This window comes from Mobula birostris, chromosome 3, assembly GCF_030028105.1.
Source record: "Mobula birostris isolate sMobBir1 chromosome 3, sMobBir1.hap1, whole genome shotgun sequence".
Lineage (NCBI taxonomy): Eukaryota > Metazoa > Chordata > Chondrichthyes > Myliobatiformes > Myliobatidae > Mobula > Mobula birostris.
The window spans coordinates 60,557,660-60,570,483 of record NC_092372.1 but is presented as its reverse complement, the minus strand read 5'-3'; the positions used below and the strand labels follow the sequence as shown (position 1 = coordinate 60,570,483).

The 12,824-nt window shown below is 39.5% G+C and overlaps 1 protein-coding gene across 1 annotated transcript in view; it reads right to left on the bottom strand.

Annotated features, from left to right (window-relative positions):
* The window catches only part of lnx1 (ligand of numb-protein X 1), a 102,490-nt gene that overhangs the window by 46,020 nt on the left and 43,646 nt on the right, over positions 1–12,824 (bottom strand). The window contains exons 2-4 of the mRNA XM_072252706.1: positions 6,972–7,246; positions 5,898–6,044; positions 2,396–2,598 (exon numbers count right to left, since the gene is read on the bottom strand). Of these exons, the coding sequence (XP_072108807.1) occupies positions 2,396–2,598; positions 5,898–6,044; positions 6,972–7,246 (625 nt within the window). The remainder of the gene's footprint in view (positions 1–2,395; positions 2,599–5,897; positions 6,045–6,971; positions 7,247–12,824) is intronic.

Sequence of the window (12,824 nt, the reverse complement as noted above, 5' to 3'; positions counted from 1 at the left end):
GGAAATAGGCCATGCTGACCATGGCTTATTTTATCATGTGCCTCCAAGCTCCCTGAGACCTCATCCTTAACAATCGACTCCAACATCTTCCCAGCCACTGAGGTCAGACTAACTGGCCTATAACTTCTTTTCTTCTGCCTCCCTCACTTCTTGAAGAGTAGAGTGACATTTGCAATTTTCCAGTCTTATGAAACCATTCCAGAATCTAGTGATTCTTGAAAGATCATAACTAATGCCTCCCCAATCTCTTCAGCCACCTCTTTCAGAACCATAGGGTTATATCATCTGGTCTACCTTCAGACCTTTCAGTTTCCCAAGAACCAATTTCCCTAGTAATTGTAACTTCACACACTTCATGACCCCTATACCTAGAACTTCCACCATACTGCTGTGAAGACTGATGCAAAATACTTATTCAGTTCATCCTCCATTTCCTTGTTCCCCCATTACTACCTCTCCAGCATTGATTTCTAGTGGTCCAATATCCACTGTCGCTTCTCTTTTATGCTTTATGTATCTGAATAAACTTTGGTATCCTCTTTAATATTATTGGCTAGTTTACTTTTGTATTCCATCTTTACTTTCTTAATGACTTTTTTTAGTTGACATCTGTTGGTTTTCTAAAAGCTTCCCAATTCTCCAACTTCCCACTAATTTTTGCTCTATTATATGCCATCTCTTTGGCTTTAGTGTTGGCTTTGACTTCTCTTGTTAGCCACGGTTGTATTACCTTGCCTTTGGAATACTTCTTCCTCTTTGGGATGTATATATCCTGCGCCTTCTGAATTGCTTCCAGAAATTCTAGCTGTTGCTACTCTGCCTTCATCCCTGCCAGTGTTCTTTTCGAATCATTTCTGGCCATCTCCTCTCTCAGGTCTCTGTAATTCCCTTTACTCCACTGTAATACTGATACATCTGATTTTAGCTTTACTCCATAAGTTTCAGGGTGAATTTGATCAAATTATGATCTCTTGCTCCTAAGGATTATCTTACCTTAAGTTCTCTAATCAATTCTTGTTCATTCCCGAATTGCCAATCCCCTAGAGAGCTCAGCCATAAACTGCTCTAAAAAAACATCTCATAGGCATTCTAGAAATTCCCCCTCTTGGGATCCAGCACCAACCTGATTTTTCCATATTGTAATGCATATTGAAACTTCCTGCATATTGAAATTCCCCGTGACCATTGTAGCATTGCCTTTTTGGCATGCATTTTCTATCTCCTGTTGTAATTTGTAGATCACATCCTTATTGCTCTTTGGTATACAACTCCCATCAGGGTCTTTTTACCGTTGCTATTCTTTAGTTGTATCCACATGATTCAACACCTTCCAACCCTATGTCACCTCATTCTACTGATTTGATTTCATTTTTTACCAGCAGAGCAATGTCACCCCCTCTACCTTTCTGCCTATCTTTTCAATACAATGTGTATCCTTGGACATTAAGCTCCCATGCATGGAGGGGAATAATCAGTCAGCATTATGGGCCGAGTCCCTTCACAGGACTGGAGAGGAAATGGGCAGAGGCCAGAATGAGAAGGTGGGGGGAGGAATGGAGAATAAACTGGTGAAAGCAAGTGAGGGAGAAGGTGGATGGGTGAAGGAAGGGAGCTGATAGTTGGAAGTGGTAAAGGGTTAAATAAGGAGAAATTTAATTGGAGCTGACAGGGCCTTGGAAGAATGAGAAGGAAAAAGGGAACCAGAGGGAGATGATGAAAAGGGATAAGAGGGTAAACAGATGGAAATACCCCTCCTCTTACTTCATCACCCCCCCCACCCCCAAACCTGGTCTCACCTATCACATGGTTAAGGGTTAATCAGATGCTAGGAGGTGGAGAATAGGGGAAAGGTCCTAAATGAGTACTTTGCATCCGTATTGACCAAGGGGAAGGACATGGAGGATCAGTGAGATCAGTGTGGAACATGCTGATATGCTAGGGCATTTTCAGATATAAAAAAGAAGGTAATGTTGGGTTCCTTAAAGAACATTAAGGTGGCTCAGTCCAAAGGGCCGCTGGGATAGATTCCAGTTAATTGAGAGAGGTAAGAGATGAAATTGCTGGGGACTTGACCAAGATCTTTGTGTCCCACCTAGCCAAAGGCAATGCCTCAGAGGACTGGTGAGTGGCTAATGTTGCTCCATTATTCATGAAGAGAAGTAGGGATAATCCTGGAAATGATGGACTTGTCTCCTACCAGTGTTAAGGAAGCTTCTGGAGAGGATTCTTAGGGATAGGATTTAGGAGCATTTGGAAAACCATGGCCTAATTAGGGACAGTTAGCATGACTCTGCATGCGCAAGTTCACCCACAGTTATGCATCATACGAGACACAAACAACCTGAACACAGAGGATACAATTCACATTTTGAAATAAAGCCACAATGTGCATTACCTCGAGAATCATGTCCCCTGGTAAAAGTCTTCCATCTTTAGCAATGGCACCCTCTCGATAAATATCTTGTATGACAATATTTTCTATTGGAGTTTCACAGCCTCCCACGATGCTGATGCCGAGGTTTACATGTGGATCAGAGCGGTCGATCTTTATAATGGTAACTTCCCCATCCGGAATGAGGTGATGAAACCTGGAAGGTGCTGGAAATTTAAAACAGACATGACTGAATGTTTCAAAATGTCGTCTGTTATCGCATTGATGATCTTATAAATTACAAACATGACTTCCAAATCCACTCGATCATATTACTTTGGCTCAGAATTTCCTGAGAAATTCTAGCAGTTCTGAATGAAAACTTTAGTAGTTCCTCAAATAATTGAATGCTCTGGACTCACTGTATCTTGGCACACGTGACAACAATAAACCAATTAACTTTATCAACAAGCGTCCTTTGATGTTTTGCTGACTGAAAATCTGATGCCTCTGGAGTCCAGTGGCAGTGCACATATTCACTCCAGTTTCCCACTAGTTACACTGGGAAGGTTTGCCTGCTAATCCTGTTTTTAGTTCCAACAGAGAGCACAGGCTCTGCCACTGCAGTCATCTCACTGGATGAAAGAGCTGCAAGCGAGAGAAAGTCCAGATCAGTTACGCTTATTTAATTGGCTTAATCTTAATATATTCAAACACTTTAGAGTTTGCCTTAATTGAGGGAGAGGGAGAAGTGGAGAGTCCGTCATCGTGCCCGATGCCAGCCCCCTAGGCCTGAGTCGACGTAGTAGTAGGAGTAGTTAGAGCTTGGGTAATTAACTGTTTTTAAAAATAAATGTGAAAATATTTTACTAGCGGGACTAATCGTTTTAATATTTGCCTAATGTTCAAAATGTTTAAGAACTTTAACAGTCAATTTAGCCACTGGACGTGGCTTAACATGGCATCTGTATGTGATTTACAAAGCAAAGCCCTTGATCAGCTCAAGTCACCAATCTGCCTCAAAACAATAGGGTTAGTGCTTCCGGGAAATTGTGGGCCGTTATCTGTCAATGAAGGTTAACTGTTTTACATTGCTAGTTCATGGGTACATATTATGTTATGTAATACACTATTGTTAACTAGTATATGTAACACCAGATTACAAAACTAAATGGTAAAATTGTGAAGCCAATAGAATTTTAGTTCAGAAACACGAGAAAATCTGCCGATGCCAGACATCCAAGCAACACACACAAAATGCTGGAGGAACTCAACAGGTCAGGCAGCATCTGTGGAAAAGAGTACACAGTCGATGTTTTGGGCTGAGACCCTTCATCAGGACTGGGTTCACTGCAGCTATGACAAGGAATTATTAAGTATTACGGTACAGAAACAGGGCTCTTGCCCCAAAAGCCCCACACCAATATCATGCTCCAGATAAAGCTCCTATTCCCCTCTTAGTTCAAAAGACCTGGATGATTATTGAAATTTGCCTGTCATAACTTACACTGGAACGTTATTAGATTTTTATAATATCTCTGGTCAAGTCATGAACATGTGTTCATTGCTGGAACTTGCCCGGTGCTGTGTTGTAATACTGAGCTATCAGATGGAAGACTTTACCAAGCCAGGACGCTGCTATGTATCTGAGGAGAAGGGATTTAACAAATGAAAGAAATTTGCTGGAGAAATGTCAAACCTTATAACATTAGATTAATATAATGAAAGGCTGGTAGCAAGCATGAGTTCATTGGCTAGGCATTACAAAACCACCCACGTGATACACAGCAGTTGCTACAAGGAAAATTAAAACATAATAGAAAGCTATGAATTTTAACTTGCACGCAGAGTTTCTTTTTGGAAAAAAAATCCTTGACAAAGCCTGCTGCCAAGCCTGTATTATGAAAGCATTAGTTTTGACTTCATTGTTTCTCCTTCTTCTAGATCCAACCTCCTTCTCTTTGGTTCAGCACTTATTGTTTTCAGTAAGGAATACCACACTCAGCAGCAGATGGATTTGGGAATACAGAGGATCACCTGCTGACAGTTGGTGGTAATCTCACTTTGGACACAGAGGGTTCAAGCTCTATAGCAGATACGTAAGGACAGAAAAATAGACCAACACTTTGGTGTAAGACTGAGGATTTGCTGCACAGCCTTTCAGATATTATGTGAGACTAGGGCTGTGTGCATTCTCCAATGAGCATAAATGATCACACTGCATAAGAAAGAAGAAAAAGAATGATTATATATTATTTTGTTTTCACTTTATTGTGGCTTCTGGAAGTTAATGTCACAAACTGTCAACATGCTTTCTTCCTTACAGCAGTAGCTACTCTTTAAAAGAGCTTTCAGATTTTACTCCTCCTCTGGATATCACTGCCTCCCGTCAGCCTGTATCACCACTACTTTTGTAACTCAGCCTTTCTGCTCTGCACTCCACTCCATGACATTTTGTTCTCTCCACTCTTTGTCCTTTCCCTGGAATGCAAACACTTTACTTTATCTCTAGTTTTTTTCCCAATAAAAGAATACTGACCTGGAAAATTAACTCTGTTTCTCTCTCTGCAGGCACTGCCTGACTTGCTGAATGTCGAGAGTATCTTGTGTTTTATTTAGCTTTCAAAAGTACTAAATTGATTGCAGAGTGACAATGGTGCCCTGAGAATATAAGTGATGTGATTTGTGGAAATATTGGAAGTATTGATCATTGATCATCAAGAGTATTAAAACATAGAACAGTACAGCCCTTTGGCCCACACTGAACTAGTTAAAAAAACAAAACAAAATTACTGATTTGAGAGTTAGCAGTAGAATTACAAACTTTGCAGCCAAGTCCAAACCTTGAGGTAGGGTGTGGAAAGGAAGCATGCAGTTATAAAAATGTGAGAAGATAGATGAAAGCAGTAATAATTTAGCAAAATGGTGTTGGCAAATTAGCTTCAATATATGTACACAAAAGTGATAGATATACTTTTGGAAGGAGAGGGAGAGTCTGTAATCCTCTGGAAATCCGATGTCTAAATATGAAGAAGAAGAGGCAAAACTAAACAGAGAAATTGTGTTAAATCGGTGCAGAACTTTGGTTTAGCCCATATTCAATGCATGGTGAACATTTCCATTTATATGAGAGATTAGAACTAGGGGTCGTAAGTATAAAATGAAGACTGTTAAATTCAGAACAAAATTCAGGAGAAACTCCTTCATACAGGGAATGATTAGTGTGGAAGTTATAATCACAAGGAGGAATTAAGATGAACAGCTTTACTGCATTTAAGGGAAAGCCCGATAAACATATGACACAAATAGGACAAAAGGATATCTCAATATCAGAAGATGAGGAAGGGTTGGAAGGGTTGGAAAGCACTGGACTAGATCGGTAAAGCAGACTGGAATGTTTCCATGCAGAAGTCTTTTGTAAAACGCATCTTTGTTTTAACTACCACACCACCAAAACCGTTTGGAGTTCTCTGCTTGCTGATACTATTAAAACTGTTTTGCATGATGATTTATATGCCTTTGTTACCTTCATCTGGAAGATTAGACGTTTGCACACTTTCACCCGGATCATAGTCAACTAAATTCGTACTGCTATTCTTGCGGAGATAGCTGAAAGCACGATTCAGTTTCTTAAAGGATCTGCTTCTCACTGAGGCACGATCAAAATTTCCGTCTACAAGAAAATGAAATTTAATAATATTAGTCATGTTTTGTGAATCTAAAAAAAGACAAATGCAAAAAGCTAACAAAGAACTATAAGAGTATATTAATTGACTTACATGCTTTTTAAATATAAATTGCAGATTTGTGAAGCGTCTTAAACTTCAGACATTATATTTTGATAAACTGCTGACTGCTAAGTGAATTTTGAAATAGTGACTGTGTAATCTTGATCTTTAGCTTTTCCTCTGCTCGTGTCAGGTTCAGGCAATTCCGATAACTTGTCTAATTGTGTGAGCTGTCAACAGAACGGGGCATGTAGACAGCCCTATTATGGACCTTCCTGGTGGATGCTGAGAACAATTATGTCCCGACCAATATATTCCCTAAGATCAGCTAATTCACAAGGCATTGGTACTAAAAAAAGTATTGAAAAGGTAACTCACTACATCAGAGAATAAGGAATGTTAATGAGGATGGTGAAGGTAATAATACAGTTAAGAGGAATGGGTTAATGTAACAGGAATCACAATGGCATGTTGCAGCCTCAAGCATGCTACAATATTTAATTGTATGCTTCACGGCGTTTCTTTCTGATTACATATTCCTAAGGAATTCACCATTTGTTGTGACTCCCAGGGGATGCCACCTAATGGCCCTTCGTTTGCTTGGCTGCCAAAGGGATATTTCCATAATTCTACTCTTCAACTCCTGGCTCGTGGCCCCGATGGATTATTGCACTTCAAGCTCCCAACTAGGCAATGCTTAAATATGGTGACGATTACTCCTCCAGGCAGAGTTCCAATCTTTTACCACAGGTTTAAGAACATCCAATCTTTCCTAACTTTCCTCTTACCTATTCTGTCACTTCTATTTCCTTCCCATTCGTCCTTGGAAAATTATGCAACGTTTAAATTAGAAAGATCACAGAGAGACTTACTTTTCTTTATACTACTCTTGTTGTGGATGTTACAATTGCTCTCCGAATGGCTGTCCTCTGAGCCTGTTTCAAATGCTGGATTTGTCAGACCTGCGTCATTTGTTGTCAAGGCCACAGCTACAGATGCAGACATTGGTGGAGAAAGCTCAGGTGCTGTCATGTCACTGCTTTCCACAGGAATCTTGGGAACTAAATCCGTATCATCTGCTGAAGAATATTCCTGCGAACACTCCTCTTGTTCTTTCAAGAGTCCACATTGGATTGCACCTTGGCACCTAAAACATAGATTTGTAAATGTAAAATATCATAAAACTTGCTGTATTTGTGAGACAAATTAAGCCAAATGGATATTTTGATCTGATGTGGATAAAAACACTGTTCTAATTTTTACTTTGCGCCAAGTCCAAATCATCTTTAATTTTTAACTTTTAACTGTTAAAAGTGGTTCCCAGTGGTCTCAACAACACCATGTACAATTGTTACAAATGTTCCCCATTTTTTAAACCTCTGCCAATTTTTTTATGGTCCCCATGTTTTTCTATCCCTCCTTTCAAAATTCTTCCATTGTCACATCCCTTCTAATCTGTTATCTCTTCCAATCCTGTACCGCACAGGAACACATAATAATAACAGCAATAGATCATCTGGCCCCTCAAGTCTGTTCCCCCATTCAATGTGCTCATTGATTATCTACTCCAGGCCTCAATTCTTCCTGTGTGTCAGATCCCCACTGCCATCAATCCCCTGAAAGATTAAAAACATATATGTTTCCATGTGAAACACTTCTAAGAGAGCATGAAACAGTACACGACAGGAACACGTTCTTCAGCCCATAGCATCTGTGCTGACAATGATGCCAATTTAAACTGCCTGGATGTGGTCTATAGTTAAATGCCTTTTACTGATCTAGCCTCTGCCACTCTCTGGGGGAGGAAATTTCAGGGATCCACTACCTGCTGTATGGAAAGAAGGCAGGTTCAGGGTTCTGAGTTGGATGATCAGCCATGATCATACTGAATGGCGGTGCAGGCTCGAAGGGCCGAATGGCCTACTCCTGCACCTATTTTCTATGTTTCTACAAGTCGAGGGATAGAGTTTAAGAGTCGCGAGGTAATGATGCAGCTCTATAAAACTCTGGTTAGGCCACACTTGGAATGTTGTGTCCAGTTCTGGTCGCCTCACTATAGGAAGGATGTGGAAGCATTGGAAAGGGTACAGAGGAGATTTACCAGGATGCTGCCTGGTTTAGCGAGTATGCATTATGATCAGAGATTAAGGGAGCTAGGGCTTTACTCTTTGGAGAGAAAGAGGATGAGAAGAGACATGATAGAGGTATACAAGATATTAAGAGGAATAGATGGAGTGGACAGCCAGCACCTCTTCCCCAGGGCACCACTGCTCAATACAAGAGGACATGGCTTTAAGGTAAGGGGTGGGAAGTTCAAGGGGAATATTAGAGGAAGGTTTTTTCCTCAGAGAGTGGTTGGTGCATGGAATGCACTGCCTGAGTCAGTGGTGGAGGCAGATACACTAGTGAAATTTAAGAGACTACTAGACAAGGATATGGAGGAATTTAAGGTGAGGGGTTATATGGGAGGCAGGCTTTAAGGGTCGGCACAACGTTGTGGGCCGAAGGGCCTGTACTGTGCTGTACGGTATGTTCTATGTGCTATAAAATATGTATATTTACCATAACAGTTTGAAATATGAAGTAGTGGGATAAATATCCATGCCTACATTCAGCTTGATTGGTCAAGACATATGTAATTGTATGTATGCCAATGTAACTAGAAACATAAAACCAATCAATGATTGCTGAAGAAACAGTTGATATGGAATTTAAAAGAAAAACAAAATATTTTGGAAATATGCTACAGGTCAGTTTGTGTCTGTGGGAAGAGAAACAGAGTCAATCATAACGCTGGTGAATTTCAGGTTTCCAGTATCTGGAGTTAGTTTTTAAATTTTCATTTATGATATGAAACTTAACTTTGTTTTTCTCACCACAGAGCTGAGTTTCTCCTACACGTTCTGTTTTTATTTCAGATTTGTAGCAGCTTTAGTTAATTGTCTTTCTATAAACTATCCATTCCATTCAGACACTAGCACAAACTTTATCATTCTTAAACGGAATTCTGAATTATAAAAGTTCACAAACTAAGATGACTTCCATTATATCTAGTGTCTTGCAAACTTCCTGGTAACCTGACGAAACAAAGGTAATCAGAAGTAATGAGTCATAAGATAACATAACTAAAGATACAAAGAGCAAGAAAGATTTAAAAGAAAACACTGTAAAACAACAACTTCTGCCTCTTTGATTTTCTATTGCAAGTAGATTCTCACCACTGTTTCTAGTGCTTGCAACTGTTTTTACTTAGGTTCTGTGCTTGTTCTTCTATTTTCCTTTTACTGGCCTTTGCATGTGTTAGGAAACTTGAACATGTTCTTGCTCTATGCCTATATAAATAAAACTTAAACCATGTGTACTATTGGTTAGTAAGATTATGAAAACTTCCTAGCTGCTTCTAAACTGAACTAGAATCACAGCAGTAAAGAAAATGAAAATGGCACAAAAAGGAAGAACACAACTGCAGTCACTGTATTCCAAGGTCATGTTCTTTCCTTTCAAGTACATTTCCTTTCTTGCTATGCTGTGAAGTTCACATCAGAACTTTAACCTCAGGGTGCATTCAACCGTTTGAAACACAGCTATTGCACAATTTGCCTTGGAAATGAATGCGTGTGTTCTACTATTAAATACAGGGATCTTGGTATGAATGATCAAAGATGCTGTTGAAATGTTAAATGGTATATTTTGTTATGAAGAGCAATATGAATTAAATGATAAAATACACCGTACAGGAGAAACAATTTTAAAGGTTGCAGGAAAGTGTGGAGTAGACATATGCAACTCTTTTAAAGTAGCAGAACAGGCTAAGAAAGTTGTTAAAAACACAAGGGTTTACTTACAAGAAGAAAAGAGAGTGAAAGAAACAATGAAATGCTAAGTTTTCACAAAATGCTGGTTAGATTCCAGCTAAGACATCATTAGCAAATCTAGGCAGCACACTTTTGAAAATACATCAATAATTTGAAGACAGTGTAAAGAAATGATCCAAGAGGTCGAAGATTTCAGTGATGTGGAGAGATTGGGAAGAAATGAATGTTCTCTCTAAGCAATTGATATTGAGGAGATTTTATAAATCATAAATAACTCTGAAATAATAAAGACAAATTGTTTTCAGTGGTAGCCAAATGGTCAGTTATTAGAAAACACAGGTTTAGTAAAAAAAGTTACGTGGGGACAAATCTCAGAGTTGAATTCTGTGTAATAAATTTTGATAATAAATGTGCTTTGAATCTTAATCTTCAAATCTTCAAACAGGCAACATAAAGGCAAAAAGTCCACAGCAAATTGCAATCTGGAATATTTTGCCTGCAAGGACTCTGGCATTATTTGTTATATTGGCTATAAAGAATTGTTATTTTAAGGCCATCTCAACTTTAAAGACTAGGTCATGTGAGGAACTACGTGGATTAATCACCCTGTCTGACAAATGCAGGTTTATAAACTTTACAATGGGCTTCTTCAGGGGTTAAAAACAGACATTTTCCAATCAATCAGATCCAATAATAATTTTAAAAAGGAAATTGTATAAATGCTTGAAAAGAAACAAAAATTCCACAGGTATATATTTAATATTAGGAGTGTAGCAGTAATTGGATCATTCTGTAATTCTATGAAAACCGAAATGTTTACAATCTCCCTAATTACCATATTTGAATTTTAGTGGTGTCTAGATGCTCTAAATACAAAAGCACTAAAATTCAGCCTGCAAAATATTATTGCTGTCAGGAGTAACACCTGCAGTCAATAATCGTTGGATAGTGATTTAGCAGTTTGCCAATTCCTCATATTAGCCTCTAAACTGGGAAAGTGTCAGAAGCTACTGAAGGTCATGAAGACTATTAGTGTAACTCCTTCCCTCCTAGCACAAGACCCTGTGCAAAAGTCTAGCTCAGGTGCCTAAAACTTTTGCACAGTATTGTTATAATATTATGCATTGCACTGTACTGCTGCTGCAAAAAACACAAGCATTTCATGACAAATGTGATAAACCTGATTCTATTGTGGACTGGGAGTGAGAAGGGGGCAGGGAGAAGGGAATCATGGTTGGGAAAAGGGGAAGGGGCATGGGAGGGAGCAGTAAGCACCGGGGGGGGGGGGATTCTGTAATGATCAATAAGCCAATTGCTTGGAATCAAATGTCCTTGCCTCGTGTCTCAGGGCTGGGTGTGTCTGTACCTGTGCCATACCCCACCTGCAGCGCTCCACCCTCACCAATCCCAACATGTTTTTCCTCTCCCCAGATTTACACAGTTGCTCTCCGCTCCACCTTGACAAATACACTACTGTGCAAAGGTCCTAGCACCCTAGCTTGGTATACTGCACAGTACTGCATGTTGATTTACAGCATTGGGTGCATTAGCTCAATGGCACTGGCTACGAGGATGATTTCCCCTGGCTTCTTCAAAATACCAGAAATTGATTGTGCCATATTCCCCAAAGCAAATCATGAACATGAATACTTATGATATCTATCAAATTTGAGCACACCTCTAAAAAACTCAGAACCAAGTGGCAAGGTTTCTAATACACTACTACATCAGCTGTGTTTGAGGAATAACACTGGCCATCAAAAATGTTTCATGAAAAAGTCTACCTTGTTTAATTCCCTTCCCAAATAACAACAATAGAGAAAGGTTTGTGTCTTGGCACCAAGTTTAGGACATTGCTACTGAGAAAATGGCAAGGCAGCAGTCACGTTTGAGTGACTAGTGAACAGGGTTCTCCAGACAGCGCAGTACTGATGACAGGCAGAGAATGCAGAGTACATTCGGACGAGCTGCAAAAATAAGAGAGGTCACAAGTACTTTGCTCTGTGGATATTCCCGAGAGCAAATGATATTGTCCAGAGTAGAACTGAAGATAGAGAACACAGCTATGTAGCCATTTTTGGAATGCCAGGCACAAAAAAATTCAATAGCTCCACAAAAAATGGTTGCACAACTAGTGAACCTGCTGCTTCACATCTCCAGTGATCAGAGTTTGATTCTGATCTTTTGTTTGGAGTTTGTTCGCTTCCTTTGCTGGTTCCCCTTGGGTGAACCACTTCCCTCCTCAATATCCCAAAGATGTGCAGGTCAGTAGGTTAGCTGTCCCGCTAAAGATTGACCCTAGTGAATAGGTGATGTGAGGAGAGGAACAGTGGATGGAAAGGTGGGGAAGATAAAGCAGGTCAGAGCAGGATTAGTGTAAAAGTAGGCTCTTTGGTATCTTTATCTATGACATTTGTAGAAATTGTAAAATGTTACCACCTGAGCACCAGGCCTGTGACACACTATTGTTACATCTGACACTCCAGAAAAAGACACATTTATGCCTACTCTCTCTTTCACCTTAGCCAACTAATCTTCTATCCATACCAATGTGTCACTTCCAACACCTTGAGTTGGTGGCGACAGTGATCTTGCTTTTGATGAGTGATGGGAACATTCACAGCCTTCAGCAGCGAGCAGTTGAGGAGAGAACTCTGAACAGTTTAGATGACAGAAGTAAACTAGTTCACCAAAACAATCAACAATAGATGCACGATAAGCAGTATCACTGGGAAGAAGGAAACCAATATGTTCAATGTAGGGTCCTGGACTTATTTCCTGGCATAATTTACATATTACTATTTAATTATTCATGGTTTTATGACTATTTAATTATTCATGGTGCAACTGTAATGTAAATCAATTTCCCCCGGGATCAATAAAGTATGACTATGACTATGTATTGTAACA